Source organism: Seriola aureovittata, chromosome 12, assembly GCF_021018895.1.
Source record: "Seriola aureovittata isolate HTS-2021-v1 ecotype China chromosome 12, ASM2101889v1, whole genome shotgun sequence".
NCBI lineage: Eukaryota > Metazoa > Chordata > Actinopteri > Carangiformes > Carangidae > Seriola > Seriola aureovittata.
In genome coordinates this window covers 20,627,694-20,644,295 of record NC_079375.1, presented here as the reverse complement: position 1 = coordinate 20,644,295, position 16,602 = coordinate 20,627,694, and the positions used below count along the sequence as shown (strand labels likewise).

At 41.2% G+C, this 16,602-nt stretch overlaps 2 protein-coding genes across 2 annotated transcripts; both read right to left on the bottom strand.

Moving 5' to 3' along the window:
* Window positions 1-1,154: 1,154 nt before the first annotated feature.
* Window positions 1,155-9,655, bottom strand: LOC130178334 (phosphoglucomutase-1-like). Its single transcript, XM_056390449.1, has 11 exons — window positions 9,236-9,655; window positions 7,648-7,810; window positions 6,644-6,790; window positions 6,273-6,398; window positions 4,081-4,271; window positions 3,778-3,932; window positions 3,423-3,538; window positions 3,186-3,321; window positions 1,843-2,026; window positions 1,539-1,667; window positions 1,155-1,415 (listed from the first exon to the last, which is right to left on the bottom strand). Exons 1-11 carry the CDS (start codon window positions 9,491-9,493, stop codon window positions 1,326-1,328), a joined length of 1,695 nt encoding a protein of 564 aa, XP_056246424.1. The 5' UTR covers window positions 9,494-9,655; the 3' UTR covers window positions 1,155-1,325.
* A 579-nt stretch (window positions 9,656-10,234) lies between these two features.
* LOC130178332 (angiopoietin-related protein 3-like) lies at window positions 10,235-15,737 on the bottom strand. Its single transcript, XM_056390446.1, has 7 exons — window positions 14,481-15,737; window positions 14,165-14,275; window positions 13,107-13,227; window positions 12,638-12,751; window positions 12,190-12,285; window positions 11,737-12,009; window positions 10,235-11,634 (listed from the first exon to the last, which is right to left on the bottom strand). The coding sequence occupies exons 1-7, from the start codon at window positions 15,132-15,134 to the stop codon at window positions 11,423-11,425; spliced, it is 1,581 nt and encodes a 526-aa protein (XP_056246421.1). The 5' UTR covers window positions 15,135-15,737; the 3' UTR covers window positions 10,235-11,422.
* Between the last annotated feature and the right edge of the window lie 865 nt (window positions 15,738-16,602).

Genomic DNA, 16,602 nt, shown 5'->3' with positions numbered 1-16,602 from the left:
CTACATAAGTTGTAAATAGTAACATTAATAAAGGCTGACGTCTATTTAATTTCTAATTTATTTTCACACATTTGTGAGTGGTTTTACTTCCTCTTCCATTATCACATAGTTCCCTTGTTACATACTCTTCATGTAACGTTAAAAAAAAAAAAAAATTTTGGAAATGGTTGCTCTGAAAATTGTTGGAGGAACTACAAAACCACAGTAAAAAAATACCCTCGGTTGAACCAGGGCTAAACTCAGTGTGTCTCCCCTTTGTTAGGCTTCAGGCCCACTATAATATGGAGATTAAACTGGGTGAAAGGTGCAGTACTTCAAAGGGCATGACTGATCACACAGCTAGAACAGATGTTAGCGGACTGATGCTGCTGCCGTACAGCTGGAAATCCTGTATCCACCATACCTGGATAAGTTCCCTTCAAAAAGTTTCCTGTTACAGCTTAAATGTCTCCTGTTTCACCTTGGTGTGGTAAAGAAGATTTAGTAAAAGAATGATCAATTAAGTCTGATGTTCTGGTAATAAACTGCGCCTTAATATCGCTTTGCTGCTGTTTCTTGTAATTTTCAGGACAGTTACTGCCAATGGAAAAATGTGTTTGTGTCTCTCTTTGTGTTTATGTTTGCACGAGCTGGCATGTTGTCACTCATCCTGCAGCACCCACATGCTCAGCTTCAATTTAAGGTTGTTATTAGCTGATGAGTTTTAATTTCCCTGAATGACAGAGTAAGCATCATCCAAATAATAATTTGAGGCTTCATAGCAGGAAACACCCAGTTTCTTTGAAAATGATAGCTGGGTGCACAAGGAGGTGTTATTCATGAGATAAACCTTATGTTGCTTTCTTATTATCTTCAAAATCAACAAATCTTTAGTTCTCCTTTCTGCAAAACCATTGTGCTGATACGCTTTGCAAAACCACAAATCTTTAAAAAAGAAGTGAGAATAGATGCTGCTATAAAGAAGTTTCAGACAGGAAATGAAACTGCTGTTTTCAAACCACAGTGTACGTTTAATAAGAGAACATTATGTCATAATAGGTTGTTTTGATCTCTAAGAGTGATTTTGAAACCCTACTGCTTTTTTTGCCAGTGACTCATTGCTACAAATCACAATCACAGAAGTAGAATCGACATGGACCACACGTCACACGTAATCCAAAAATAAAAAGCTGTTTAATGTGTTACAGAGACAGTCACTGAATATAGTTTCAACCTAAAACGCATGCCGTGCGGCTACATTTGGAATTTAAGCTCAGTTCATACAAAAATCTGGAAGGAAAAACAAAATGGGCATTACTGAAACCATGATGGAGAAAAGTGAGGAATCATGTGATGACTGATGGGCCACTTCGACCTGTCCTGTGATGGAGCTGGGAAATCTTCAGAGCGATTGTTGCCAGGGGTGCCAGGATCACCTGTAACAAACAAGGACAATATATAAGCAATATTGTTTGTTAGTATTTTTTACTTAGAGATATTTTATTCCAGAATGTTCAATTTAACATATTTTTGGGTTATTTTGATAATTAGACATCTACCTGTGTGTCTTCAAAAATGTGCTCCCTCTCATAGCTGTCAATGTAGATTCGAACAGTCGCCCCGTCACTACCTGTCCCACTGAGTCTGTAGATGATTCGAGAACCATCAGAGAAGATTATCCGCAGACCCTGCAGTGAAAACAGCCCAGCACAGACCACATGAAGCTTTCAGGATTTGCAGGCACAGCTGAGTGGCTATGATGCTGAAAGAGCCCAAACACTCAGTGAGCATGGGACACAGGATGTATCTGTTCATATAATAAGATTATCATTACCGGAATATATCTCGGTGTGTGTCATGTACCTGGTTCCTGGAGATGGTGCTGTCAACAGGATCTGTGTACTCAAAGTTGTCTGCTTTTTCCACTTGGTAGATTTTGTCTTCCACAGCAAATCTCTGCTTCACGAAGGACTTGTCTGAAATCATGAACTCCAAATCCTCCATCATCTCACAGGCTGCGTCTATGTCGACATTCTCATAGTCATATCTGGACCAAACGACAACACATTTAAAATACAAGATAAAAAGTGTTTTATTAATCAACAGGTTCTTATGTGACACAGCAAATAGATTTTTCTGTAACAGTCAGTGTTTAGAGTTTAGAGTTTATATTATCTTAAGGCGGTGAAAACTGTCAAAAATTTTAAATTAACTCCAATAATTTAGAAGAATGTTTGCACCATAGAGCAACAATACCCACCAAATGTACATTTCTTTGCTAATGTAGTGTTTTAAGATTATTTGTAACCATTGTATGACAGAAGAATTTTTTTTTTTTTTTTTAATGACAGATATAAGCTTCAAGTTGAAAATATATGCATTTATAGTGATGGCAACACAGGCAAATAACATGAAAGATTGCAGAGTCCCTGACTCATTATTTTACATTATCATTCACTGCACAGCACAAGGCTTGACAGAATGTGCAATGGCATATATTTTCCACTAGATGTCAGTCTTTACATGTGGCAGCACAGGGGATTTCTCAGCCTACCTCTTAATAGCTCCATCTAAAGACAGGTGACAGATTAAACAAAAAACCTGAAAAATGGTGGAGAAACAGGATGACAATGCCCCCATCCAAAGGGTGGAAATGAAAATGATGCAAATCAAACACTATGATCTTCGCAGTCACTAGATCTCAACCCAACTGAACACCTACGGGAGATCTTGGACCAATGTGTTAGACAGCGCTCTCCACCACCATCATCAAAACACCAACTGAGGGAATATCTTTTGGAAGAATGGTGTTCATCCCTCCAGTAGAGTTCAAAGACCTGTACAATCAATGTCAAGAAGCACTGAAGCTGTTCTGGTGGCATGTGGTGACCAGTATCTTACTAAGACACTTGGTTTTTCCTTTGATATGTCACCTAATCAAAAATAATTATTCCCCCGTTACTAACTTTTTGCTGTCCTCTTCCTTGTGATTTCAAAACATTTTGTATCGAGTGAGATGAATGAAAGATCCGGCCCAAATTGTCAAAGTAGCAAGCGGGAGTGTGTTGTGTGTTGTGAGATCTCTCTTCAGTTTCAGTGGTTGTCAGTGGTTTATGATGGTTGATGCTGTAAAACCACGAATACAAACTCAGAAAAAACAATTGTGTTTACTTGTATGATTGACTCTCAATCATTTGCCATCTCACCTGGTGAAGTAATTTCTTCCATATTTTAACCAGTGGTCCTTAAGAATATCCTCCACACTCTGTCTTCTGCTGGCCAGAATGGACAGCCATGCCAGCACAGCCCAAAGCCCATCCTTTTCCCGAATATGGTCTCCACCTGAAAGATGATATGATGATATCATCTTTTTTTCCTCCCACAGTATTTCAGTCAAGATGAAGCATCTTTTGATAAAATAACTCACTGAAGACGTACAGTACCTGTACCAAAGCTTTCCTCTCCACACAGAGACAGTCGGCCTGCGTCCATTAGGTTCCCAAAGAACTTCCACCCAGTGGGAGTTTCATATAGCTCTATTTTTGTTGCCTTGGCTACTCTGAAGGAAAATACAGTGAAAGAGTTTTCTAAGAAAGCACAGAGAAACTTTGAAACGCCAGCAGAAGGCAACACAATTTATTCAATACAGGTCCGGTTATATCGTTATTGTACATCTAAATACAAAGATTAAATCATTCAACCTTGAAGAACTCTTAAGTTTGACTTGGCCACAACTTGGAAAAATCTAAGGCTCATTGGTTTTGATAGTGTTATGTGAAAGCCAGGCCAAGGTTTTACCTGTCTAAGGCTGCACTTGTGGGCATGCTGCGAGCGAAGCCTCTCACCCCTGTATGCTGGAAGTACGGGATGCAGAAGATGTTGTCAGCAATCACAGCCACAGAGTCAGACGGGGTGACGAAGAAGCCGTGTTTACCAAGGATCATGTTACGGTCCTAGAAAGCCGACAGCCAGACAGAGGTCAGAGATCAAAGCCTTTGGTTCAGGCCCAGGTTCCAGACATGAATGTAATGGATCATTTTTGCTTGATGTCATTTTATAAATTTGAGCAGAAATAAAGAAATTAGAAACCAGTGCACACACCCCATCGCCATCAAAAGCTGCACCAAAATCATGCTGTCCATCTCTCATGCTGTCAACCAGATCTGCAGCATAGGTGAGGTTAGGGTCTGGGTGTTGACCCCCAAAATCCTCCATTGGGATACAGTTAATTGCAGAATTGGCAGGACAGCCCAACTCCTCACACAGTATTCTCCTCACATATGGTCCTACCACTGGGGAGACAGGGATAAGACAGGGCTGATTATAAAGACTACGGAAGTCAGATCTGGTATGAAGTAGCATTATCGGCATTGCTCTCTTTAAAGCAGTAGTTGGACATTTTGGGAAGCTCCATTGAAAATGTTATTAAAACTGAACAAGTGTGTACGGGGTGCCTAATGTAAAAATTCAGTTGCAATTTTTTAGCTGATATAATTTGAAAATTTACTCACTTTCATTGCATTGAGGAAGGTGTAAGGTTCTTTATGGACCGTTTTTACCGTTCACTCTACATGCACAGAGAAGATAAGGCCAGCCATCACATCATATTTCACCTTTGCAATATAAAAGTATTGTTAACCAGATTATTTAATGAAGGGAAACATCATATACAGTCACTACAGGTGCCGTCCACACTATTAACGGTAAGGTAAGTATTTTTAATTTTGACTTTTCAAAGCATTCTGGAGGGAGATATTGTTAGCTAACCTGACCAGCTAGCTAGGTTTTGTGTCACTTGGATGCTAGCTAAGGTTTTTCCTTGTGTTGTGGGGACCTGAAACAAGAGCCAGCATTTTAAATGTCAGATATATCTAACTTGGTACATAGCTATCTGGGAAAGTCACACATTAACAACATCATAGGCTTCATAGAGTGGTCATTTTGTTACCGGTAACCACTAACTATGTTATGGGTAAGTAAGGTTACCTATTTCTGAAACATAGCTGCAGAAAATCCTTTCAGTGGATCACAAAACCTTAGCTAGCATCCGAGTGACGCTAACAAACGGTAGCTAGCTGGTCAGGTTAGCTAACAGTAACTCCCTCCAGAATAAAACCACTTACCTTACCGTTAATAGTGTGGACAGTACCGGTGAAACTGCACCTTGGGGTGCAGCCCGCACACCTGCCTCGACTGAGTCACCCCTCTCACCGACTGATCCGCGGTCAGTGGCGGGGGCGGGGCTTTGTGAGCTGAGGCTACTGCAAGGGGGCGTGGTCCAGAGCGCGGCCTTGGGTTATTTGCATATTTTCATTTAGATTCAACATTTAGATTTAAATGTAACATTTTAGATTTAACTTTTTTTTCCACATATAATATATACACATTGTCAACAATTAAATATAGCATGTTGTTTTACATGAATTTCTGTCTCAAATGAGAAAAAAAATTAGCTTAATGTGAGGAAAGTGAGCTAAATATTCAAAATATATCAGCTAAAAAATTGTAACCGAATTTTTACATAATATGGCACCCCATATGATTCAAGCTGAGAAGCCAGATTTATAGTGATATACAGTATAAGGTTATGTGGTATCTACTCAGTAACAATATTTGTCATGAGGGAGTCTATATTGAGCTGTTGTGGTGGAGGATTTAGTTCCTACAACCCCATATCACCTCTGCTGGAACAAAGCCTTAAACAACACTCTCACAGGATTCAAAATTTCTCTGATCTTTTGGCAAACATTTCTCATTGTCATCACTGATATGAATATAGTAAATGATTTGGATGGTGTAATTGAAGGAACTGTGTCAATGGAATTACCAAAACAAAATATTACGCAATAGTTGGAGGTTTTGGTGACTGAGGCCAAACAGATTGTTATTTACTGACTGGTGACTTGACTTGTCCTTCGCATTTGACCGTACGCAAACAATTGGAGGAACATGGTCATCATGAACATGTTGTTTTTCCTGATAACTTGACTCAGTTTGAAAGATGCATAATACTGAGCTTTGATTGTGAGAAGAACCTACATACACTGGCCTGTGTGCTCCTATTATATTGTTAAGAATGCATTTTTCCCTTTTATTAGATATTCAAACATGAAGCCAAAGGTCCAGTCTGCTTTCAAACCCAGAACAGTTGTATGTAATACATTAATACAGCAATTAAAACCAACAGACACATGATTTTTAATGCAATATTTGTATCATATAATCTTTCTGTCATGATGTTGTTTACAGTGTAATGGAGAAGATCTTAATGAGATGAAATGCTTTCCTCTCACCTCCGTGCATGGCGTCTAGTCTTATTTTGATGTGGTTCTCTCCAGACAGAAGCTCCTTCAGAGCTGCAAAGTCAAAGATATTCCTCAACAAGTTGGCGTAGGATTCCACGGAGTCCACAATTTCCACTGGACAAAACCACAAATGAGAACAAATAATGTATCAGTCGTCAGTGACTCTCTGATTTGAGCTTGTGTTTTATCTCAGTAGTCAATCAAATCAGTCAGAATTTATGTTTGATCTCAGAGAGTTTGTACTTTTCTTATATATGCAACAATAAAGGGAAAGTTTTCAGTGCTCTAGAATATTTTCTTCTCTTCCATTCCCTCTGTCTTTTCCCGATCTGAAGTGCTGGGATAATGCGACACTTCACCTGTGAAGGGTTTGAACTTGTTCTCCAGATCAAACATCTGTTTTCCCAGGGTCGTCAGATCCACTCGAAGTCCAGGGCAGATGGCAAACTCCTCGATGGTTCTGCTGATTTGGAAGATCTTGTTTGTGACAGCCTCTTTGGCTGGTCCTAGATGAAGTAGATATTATATTTATGGTTTAACACTGATGGTCAGATGTAGAGTACTGTAAAAGTAAAGTAGGGTGACAAATGAAAGAGAAAATCAGATGGAGTCATCCTGGAAAAGACTGCTCCCATCAGGATAGAAATGATTCATCATATAGGATAAAAGTCATCACTCAGAACAACTTTGTATTTATTTGCAGTGACCCTTCACTCTAAAGGGACAAATGGACCTAAACCATGTCAGCAAAATGGCCCCCACTGCATAACAGAGCCACCAGATCCCCTCACTGTAGGGGTCAAGCATTCAAGCATCCCTCTCTATGTAACCGTCAACGCCTGTTCTCACTTACACAGTCCGGTCACGTCCTGCATCAACATTCTCAGTCACCTGAGGACAAATTGCTCTTGTGTTTTTCCTTACACAACCACAATGCCTTTTCCACAGATCTGAATGTAGATGTCGCTTTAGTCACTGTTCCTACTCAAACATGAGCTAGTTGAGCATCTCTGACTGAAGCTCCTGCCATCTGTGCCCCAACAATGAACCCTCTTTCAAAGTCAATCGAATCTTTTCCTCTTTTCATCTTGATACAAAATCAGAATCAGTCTGCTCTGCATTCTTTATACATGATGCCACAAAACATGACTGGATGTTAACTGCTTATTTGTATCATGCAGTGCACCTGTGTGGAAGCATTTGCATTCATTATGTTTCTCCACTCATTTATTCAGGTTTTTCCTTTGTGCCACATGTCTGAATGAAGCCTTGTACAGCCTTTTTCAATGTCTGACTTCTCTTGTGTCACTATTTTGCACTTGGCTGATGACCCTGCATGAGTCCTCCTCTCCAGTTACCATACCTCCATTGACAGTATTGAACTTAATGCCAAAGTCTCCATCAGGTCCACCGGGGTTATGGCTAGCAGTGAGGATGATGCCTCCGATGGCTTTGTATTTCCTGATCACACAGGAGATGGCCGGCGTGGACATTATCCCGTGGTGTCCAATGATCAGACGACCCACCTGAGGAAATGTCACACAGGTGGGTGTGAGATGGCTGGCATGACTGTGTATCTTAATATATCTGAGTGGGGGAGGGGTGGGAATGCCACTCGATATCATACTTCTTCCTAAAGGTAAGCGGGTGTGAGTGTATTTTGAATCCCACTGAGTATACCATCCATCCGAGAAAGCATCAGACGCTCACAGCTTATGATATTTAAACCTGAGGACCACAGAGAGCTCATGGCTTTGGCTGGCAAGAGAATGGAAAACAAAACAGGTTTCATATGTTTCTATTTGAAGCTTTGCAGTTGCAGCAGCAGCTACCTAGAGTTATGGCTAAAAGGCAGTATTCATCCTTTAATTTCACAGTGTTACATTGTTCTGCTCTTGTGTTGCATTATACGTTTTTCTGTCAGTGGTCTTGTATTGCTTGTGGCTCACAGATACACTCAGTTGGTTGCTCAATAGGAGCAAATGCCTCTAATCCAACAGTCCTGTAATAAATCCTTCTTCATGGGTTATAATGTGCAGTTTTTGTTGAAATTGTCTGGTCGTTTTGGATACTGCAGTTTTGGGTGCTGTTAAATAGTATTGTGTTATACACACAGGTGTTGCTATTATTTTGTCCTCCCCATTTATATCAATGAGGGAAGGCTAGTTAACAGAGACACCTCTCTGTATAATGTAATACAGTGCAGCAGTACAAACTGCAGAAGGAGCATTTATTACAGGACTGTTGTATTAGACTCCATTAGTTTCAGCTACATGTTCTGAATAACAACAAAGGGACAACTAAATGTATTTTAATGAATTATTGAAGTTGATAAAAGCATCAGCAAACTGCTACAAGTTACTGGTTGTAATTTTAACTAAAGGATATTATGGCACTAGATGAAAAATGAAAAGTTACCAGAAGTCATCCATAGATGGGCATTTTATGGCAATTCATCTGATAGTTGATGAATGAGATGAACGAGTGTAGACTATAAACAATATTTTACCTTTCATTTAATTTAATTATGTTTTGTATAATAATGTAATATACAAAAGAAGTTCCAATCATCTGTTTGGATTTCTCTTCTGTTTTGTTTACCTTTGGATTAAAAATTATACCTTTAACTTGTTGGATCTAGGATACATATCTTTATGTTATGTTCCAGATATTCATAATGCTTCCATGTGTCAAAAACTGCAAGTGAATTCTAATACAACATGAAGCTGGTAGAACCAATGACAACAAAGTGATAATAACAGGTGATCAGGGCAAGTGACACTGACATACGTGAAGTGATCTGCACACAGTGATATCGGCCCATGTGCTCAACCACCCACACACTTACCAGCATGCATACACACACACACACACATACACACACACACACACACACACACACACACAAACACACACAAGGCGAGTAAATACACACACATGGTGACACTGACCCCATTGGCAGCTGCCATCTGCACAATGACCTCAATAGCTGTTTGGTTAAAGAAGCGTCCGTCTCCCCCCACCACCACTGTTGAACCCTGGCGGTCACGTAGGTCAATGGAGGAGAAGATACTCTGGATGAAGTTGTGCAGATAGTTCCTCCTGGACTGAAATACAAAGACCCTTTTCCTCAGGCCACTGGTGCCAGGTCTCTGGTCAGGGTAGGGGGCTGTAGGGACAGTCACCACCTGCAGAGGACTGTTGTCCATTGTTTCAAAATGAAGATCCAAACTAATGTGGTGGCGTAAAGAGCTGGGGAACCTGTTGTTTTGAGGGAAATCCCCCTGTCAGTGGACATGGGGAATGGTACACAGCAGGGGCAGAATGGGAGGGTAAAATCCTGACTCCTCCTATTATTTAACTGGAAGCACAGGGTCACAGTGGTGCTTCTGCAGCCCAAAATAACCCTCCGAACTAATGTGTGTGCAGAGGCAGTAACTGAAGACGCTCCTTCACACATGTGCCAGGAGATCACTGTCAAGGCTGCAGGCCCAGTCACAAAGACGTGTGTGTGTGTGTGTGTGTGTGTGTGTGTGTGTGTGTGTGTGTGTGTGTGTGTGTACGTGTGTGTGTGTGTGTGTGTGTGTGTGTGTGTGTGTGTGTGTGTGTGTGTGTGTGTGTGTGTGTGTACGTGTGTGTGTGTGTGTGTGTGTGTGTGTGTGTGTGTGTGTGCGTACGTGTGTGTGTGTGTGTGCGTGTGCGTGTGTGTGGGTGTGTCTGGTGTCTGACTGGAAGTTACTGAGTTGTTATGGGAGCAATTCATCCATCTGTTAAGGGTTGCAGCTGTGCTTGGGGTAATGATATACAAAAAGAAGGATGGCATCTCTCATCGAAGATGCACTTGGTGCTATTTTAGGAGAGGATATTTACCCTTTTTAAAAGCTGAGTGTGAGAACAGAGAGCGTAAGGAGCAATTAGAGACTAATTAGGAGCACATACTGATATAGATATGTGGTTTTAAGAAAGTGTCTGTTGACACAACAAACATAATTTATTGAATCTAATTATACAAGCAGCCGAATCAAATCAGAGTAGAAGGTTATCTGCGTGAGACAGAACAACACTGCCCTCTACAGTCTATTCAGGGCACCTTATAACACAGTACAATCACACTACAACCTCCCAGTGCAACATACAGAAAGTTTTAGTATGTAGTAATAGCGTGAACTTGCATTAGTCATTTACTAGACTTTGGCATCAAAACAAAGTTGACATTACTCTATTACATAAGTACCAAACAATTGACAGCCCATGGTAACAAACAGGACATTATATATGTTTTTGAATATAAGCATTAAATGAAGTCACCATCATTCTTTTATTTTTTCAAGTTAAATAAAATATAGCAAATGTATCAAAAATAGAGTATGTAAAGTAAAGATGAGTGTTATCTATAGCAGTGGTTGCTAACTAATCCCTCAAAATGAAACAATGTCTATCTGGGACCCCTTGTCATTCATTGCGGATGTTAAACTGTAACAAGTGAAATTTCACATTGTTGCTTCTGAATCATTTTTAGAGGACAGAAGGGATAAATCTGTGCACAGTACACTTGTGTACATTTCACAAGACAAAGAAACAATTAATGAAGAGTCAGAACTATGTTTTGTAGATGTATCTTGTGACCTGCTCAGTGGGTCTCCCACTTCCCGTGTTGGGAACCACAGCAGCACATTGTGAGTCAATGTGACCCAATATAAAAACTGCTCATATATGGCTGTCTGTTTCAGTTTCCTCTGTGTAACTTTTGATGTCTGCGATACTGTGAGTGAAGATAGATTTCATGCCATGGTATGAGGTTCTTAACAATAAGCTAACAGCATTTCAGTGTATATTAGATTTCAGTATACATTTTGATGTTCTACGACATTAGAAACTACATGCACAGCATCCTGGCCATAGGAAGTAAGTCATTCTTGGGGCTTTCTGTTTATGACACAGGAGTACGCAGGGTTGCAAAGCTTTGTTAGTGTCCTATGTGACTACCTTAAATCTATTAGGACTTGACAGCTTCCTCGCTGCCCAAGTCTTCTAAAACCATGGCTGCTGACAAAAAGCATTGCCACGGCTCTCCTTAGGAGGCCGCTGTTTGATGCTGATTGTTTTGAGGATTTTCACTGGAGACTGTTGGTACCGGATCAGAGAAAGATGCCTGTCTCAAAGGAAGCTGAGGAGGAGGAAGGTGAAGCTAGAGGGTAGACAGAGATCTGGGTGAGCTTGAGGAAGTAGGGAGCTTTCCGGGCAGGCTTCCACTGAATCCCTCTCCGACGCTCTGAACGCCCCTTTGGTCTCATGTGGAAATATCTCCCATTCAGGTTGGTGTCTCCGCAGGCGTTGAACCACCATCCGCCTGGAAGAAAGCAGAAATGACATGTTGTGCAGCTGATACTAGATGACAAGTGTTCATGAATCCCCTTATTTGCATAACATTGGGATAAAACATCTGCTGTACCTGTGTAGCTGCGTGCACAGTTGAGGTCCTGGTGCTTGTCATTGTCCCTGTCCTTGGTGGAGAACATCATGCCCGTGTGGTTGCTGATGGGGTCCGGCAAATCTCCAGACAGATGTGTGAGGTGAATGGTGTAGTTGCTCTCTGGACCGTCGAGGTAAAATCTGTATTCGATGAAGCGTCTCACCTGTTTCCAATCTTCCAGCTGGAAGTGAAGAACAGAGTCGCCCTGAGCGGCTAGAGAGCGGATCTTCCTGAGACCCAGCCAAAACTCTCCTGTCAGAGAGAGAGAGAGAGAGAGACATCAGAGCTGGGTTAACAAACGCAGACATGATGCACACAAACTCATATACAGAGCTGCAGAAATAAGGTTAAAAAGTAGTTGTGGATTTGGCAGCTGAGAATTAATTTTCCAACATTTCTAACATTAATTGCGCACACAACAGTGTCTGTTACCTTGAAAATATCCAAACCCATTTTCATACTTCTCCCAGGTTTGATCAAAATTCACTGAACCATCCCTCCTCCGCTGGATGACTGTGACTCCGTACTCTAAATGGAAAAAAAAAAGAAAAAAAATTGGATAACCTCATTAGAATTTATGATCTTTAAAATTGTCATTAATCAGTTTTTAAAATGATTTCAACTGTTATTCAGCAATAGACATTCAACAGACGGGAATTTACATTCTGTTGCATTCTTTTATCTTATTGATCTCAGCCTCAGTGTTAACTGTTCACTCTCACACAGCTGTGTCACAGCTGCATTAAGTTACCACTAATGCAAACTGCACATTTGCTACTGCTGCTGCTTTACATTAAAAATGAAATGGCTACTTTAGTTAAGACAGACAGTTGGACTGATCAAAAATGAACACGTGATCCTGGAAAGGAGTTTGTCGTACCTTTGCTCATGTCACAAAAGGCCATGAAGGGCTCTGATCCGTTGGGTCTGATGGCGTAGACGCCACTGGCTCGCTCCCCTCTGCTGAACAGCTGGCTGCAGTCTGATGGCAGGTCTGTTGGAAAATGACCACAAACCTCACGTCAAACTTGAAACTGTCCTGAATAAAGTTTAGCTGTGGAGCAGAGAAGCTAATGCACACATGTGACCAGAGAATTCATATCAGCTGCATTAATGGGGTGTGCAGGATAATTGATTGCTCAGTAAGTAGTGACACTGTGGATGTAGCAGGCAGCTCCCAGCTGTATGAATATGAGGCAGAAAATTGCTGGAAATTGCCTGGACACATTCTTAAATCATGAGCAGTGACACAGAAGGACTGAATACTTAATCTAAGTCCTTGCTGACGGTGTATGTCAAATAAAAGGTTCCAAATCCAAATATGACTCTCAACATTTCCTCCATCTTACTCATCATTTCGGGGTTGTTGGTCGAGCTTGAGGTCAGAAAAGGGGTGAGTGTTGGTGCTTCACTGTTGAAGTTTTCAGGCATCCTCTCAATGGTGTCCTGGGCCAATGTGTTGGCTGTAAGCTGGGGAAAAATTATAGGGGAAACACTTTATCTTGCAGATATAATTCTCGGACTGACTGTAGAGGAAAAACTGTGGGTTATGTTGTTCTGCAAAAGTAGAAATTTTCCAAAGTTTTTGATTCATTTTATTGTAATAATCCGAATTTTCAGCTCTCAAGAATCAATGCAAATGTATTCTATCACTGAGGCACAGGCTGAGATTATTCAGAATATGGACAGCTCCTTCATCATGTCTGCACTCTTCAAAGATTTAAAGTCTAAATTACACGGCACAGTAGCATGACTCCATTAAAGCTTCTTTCTACCAGAGCAGTCGGTGCAGTGCCATGATGATGACAGCTCATAACTCAAAAGGCAGCAAAAATAATCGTAGGAAACTGATGGAGAAATGCATAGTTAAAGGGCTGTATGAAAATGTGTGTGTGTGTGTGTGTGTGTGTGAGTGGGGAGGTGGGGTGAGTGTGGGAGTGAGGGGCAAGGCCCTCCCCCCATTAACAATTATTTCTTTGGCCCCTCTCCTCAACAAGGAAAACCCTTGTTCCAAGTACCTTAAAAATATTACAATTTGACAAACATAACAAAATGGTGGATATTCCACTTAATAAAAATATAAATAAATGTGATCTGATGATGCTATAGCCTGACACATATGACATCAGATATCTGTCCACCAATCAAATTAGTTAAATGATGCCTGAGTCACATGGTTGGGTGTGGCGATGTTTTTTTTCCTGACAGTTTCTACATGGTGCAGTGTTAAATATTAACCTTAAAGTCTTTTTTATGGTGTAAAATGGTATGGTCTTTAATTTATAAAGTAAATATCATAAAAGAAGAATTAATCAAGGTAAGAAAATTTAAAGGGGCCATACCCTGCCACCCCCCCAAAAAAAATGTATTCCCTCCCCGTCTCTCCTTCCCAGTCCCTAACATCTACCTTTTCCTCCAGGATCTTGATCTTCGTCTTCTGGTGGTTGATCTGGTCGTTCTGCTCCTTCACAGCGTTTAGCAGCTCAATGATGCTCTGCTCCTGGCTGTTGATCACATCCTGCTCATGGAAAAAAGTAGGAATTATGGGATCTGTTACACAATGGTGTTATTTAATTGTTAATATTATACGAAATTCTTTGAGTCGGTATAGAAACAAAGTATAGTTAAAGATAAAAATATATTCTACTTCTTACTAACAACTACTTTCTTGGCAGCTTGTTAAAGGTTGAATCAAGTGCAGGTTTCGACAACAGGTGACTCACCCTGAGGCCATTGATCTCTGCCACTTGTTCGCTGGTCACCAGACCGTGCGACAGAGTGCTCAGCTTCTTCTCCAGGCCCTCCACTTTGTTCTGCAGTTGACTCTTCTCCTGCATGATGTTGTCCATCTTGGAGTTGATCTGAACAGACAGGTCTTTGATCTCGTCATTGTTGGCCTTCAGCACCACGGTGGTCTTCTTCAGCTCCTCCCCTTCCTCCTTGATTTCACTGGCGAGCACAGACAGCTGGTAGAACGAGTGGTCGAAGATGTTGAGCTTCTGGAGGATGTCATTTATCTGTCCCTTCGTCCTCTGCACGAACTCCCGCAGGCTCTGGCCCAGCTGGAGGAGGCCGTTCGCCAGGAGACGCACGTCATCCAGACCAGCAAATCTGGACCGGGTTTCGGCCGGCGCCCCAGGCTGGAGGACAGGAGTTTCCTCGTTGCCACAGAGGGCAGGGACACAAGCAGCAGACAGAACAAACAATACGGGAATTAGTATGGTTCTCATGTTGTTGCCTTGATGCTTCACCGGCTGTGTGTTGATGGTGTCAGGCAGCTCTCTCCCTCCTCTGTGACTGGACAAAGAGCTACTGAGTGAGGAAATCTTGGGTTTTATATGTGCACTGTCTGCTATCAGGTTAATGATTCTCCTCATCTGGTCAATATCAGTACAGCGGATGGAGTTTCCTCCTGCTGAGTGGACTATTGAAACTTGATCATATTCACATCATCATCCATGTTCAAAATCCAGTGGTTAGTTTTGATATTATCATAAAGTGGAATGTTTACAGTTTTTCTGCATTTAACGTGCTCCACCCATTTTTCAGTGCGTACGGTTTTGCTCCATATAAACTGAATTTGTTCCACTGAGCAGGTTGAATTTACTGAAAGGAGAGTGATTTATCTTTTTATCCACTTGCCACTGCAGCAATGTCAAATGATATATATTCGGTTTCAGTTCTATCTAAGGCATTTCTTTTTTGTTTTCTGAACCCGGATGGTGTGACACGGTGTGACACGGTGTGACACGATGTTTTCTCCTGACCGGTAGTTACCTTTGACGAGGCCATGGCTTCTCTCTGTTATTGTTGTGTAGTCTAGTTTATTTTTAAACAGGAAGATGACCCAGTTTACATATAGGATTGATTGAGAAATATGACTTATGCAATTGTGATTTTGCAATGTGTTACTTCATCTACTTTGATCCCCTGGTGGGTAGGTCTAGACGCTATGCAAGTACAGACGCATGTAACGTCACTAGCTGTCTATGACAATGAAACCAGGCAGCATGGATCTGTTTCCACTGTAAATCTAAAGACAAAAACGCAAGTCGAAACGTTGCCTCTTATTTATGAATGGAAAATCTGCAGCCCTGCAATCAAACATTATTCCATTATCTGCAAAAAGAGGTTGACCTGCATTTGTGCAACAGCACTCCTTCACTACACACACACACACACACACACACACACACACACACAGTGCAAGAAAACAAAAGACTCATTTGTGGTGCACAGTCCCTACAACTGTCAGGGGGAATATGAAGACCTAGCCTCTCCTCTGTTAAATGTTAACTATACCCATATGAGAGCAGGATTGCATGAGCCCCACAGTGTGTACACAGTAAACAGTGTCCACAACCCTGATTTCAGCCAGTGAGGTCTGCTCTCTGGAAGGTAAAATGTATGGGTGCATGGTGGCCCACATTTATGAACCCTCTAATGACGCAGCAGCAACGGCTTCAAAGAGTAAGAGACACACAGTCTAGGGGCCACAGGGAAATCAAGGATGTGTGTGTGTGATAAACAATGAACGGAGAGTAAGTCAGTCACCATTATACTTGACATGTGTGAGGGTTGGAGATGGAATATTGAGCTCATGAATACGTATTAACATAATTTATCACTGTGGATTTCGCTTCTATTGATTATTTATTGATTATAAATACAGAAACATACACATCAAGAGCTACTGAATGAAAAACTGTCATGCCACATGCAGAACTCTCCAAAACGAGAGTGAATGCAGGCTGACAACTCCTCACCCTTTATATTATTATCACCATGGAGATTGTCTTATCTTATACTTTTTGGGCCCCAGATTGTTATAACAGCAATTAGAGA

What these genes read in the sequence shown, in the direction of transcription:
- LOC130178334 (XM_056390449.1), bottom strand. Translation starts at nt 9,493, where the DNA reads ATGGACAACAGTCCTCTGCAGGTGGTGACTGTCCCTACAGCCCCCTAC. An exon ending in CAAGTTCAAACCCTTCACAG is followed by an intron (nt 6,399 to 6,643) that starts GTGAAGTGTCGC and finishes GGTTTTGTCCAG; the next exon opens with TGGAAATTGTGGACTCCGTG. An exon ending in GCACCATCTCCAGGAACCAG is followed by an intron (nt 1,668 to 1,842) that starts GTACATGACACA and finishes TTTTCACTGCAG; the next exon opens with GGTCTGCGGATAATCTTCTC.
- LOC130178332 (XM_056390446.1), bottom strand. Translation starts at nt 15,134, where the DNA reads ATGAGGAGAATCATTAACCTGATAGCAGACAGTGCACATATAAAACCC. An exon ending in CAACAACCCCGAAATGATGA is followed by an intron (nt 12,752 to 13,106) that starts GTAAGATGGAGG and finishes ATTTTCCAACAG; the next exon opens with ACCTGCCATCAGACTGCAGC. An exon ending in CTTTTGTGACATGAGCAAAG is followed by an intron (nt 12,286 to 12,637) that starts GTACGACAAACT and finishes TTTTCCATTTAG; the next exon opens with AGTACGGAGTCACAGTCATC.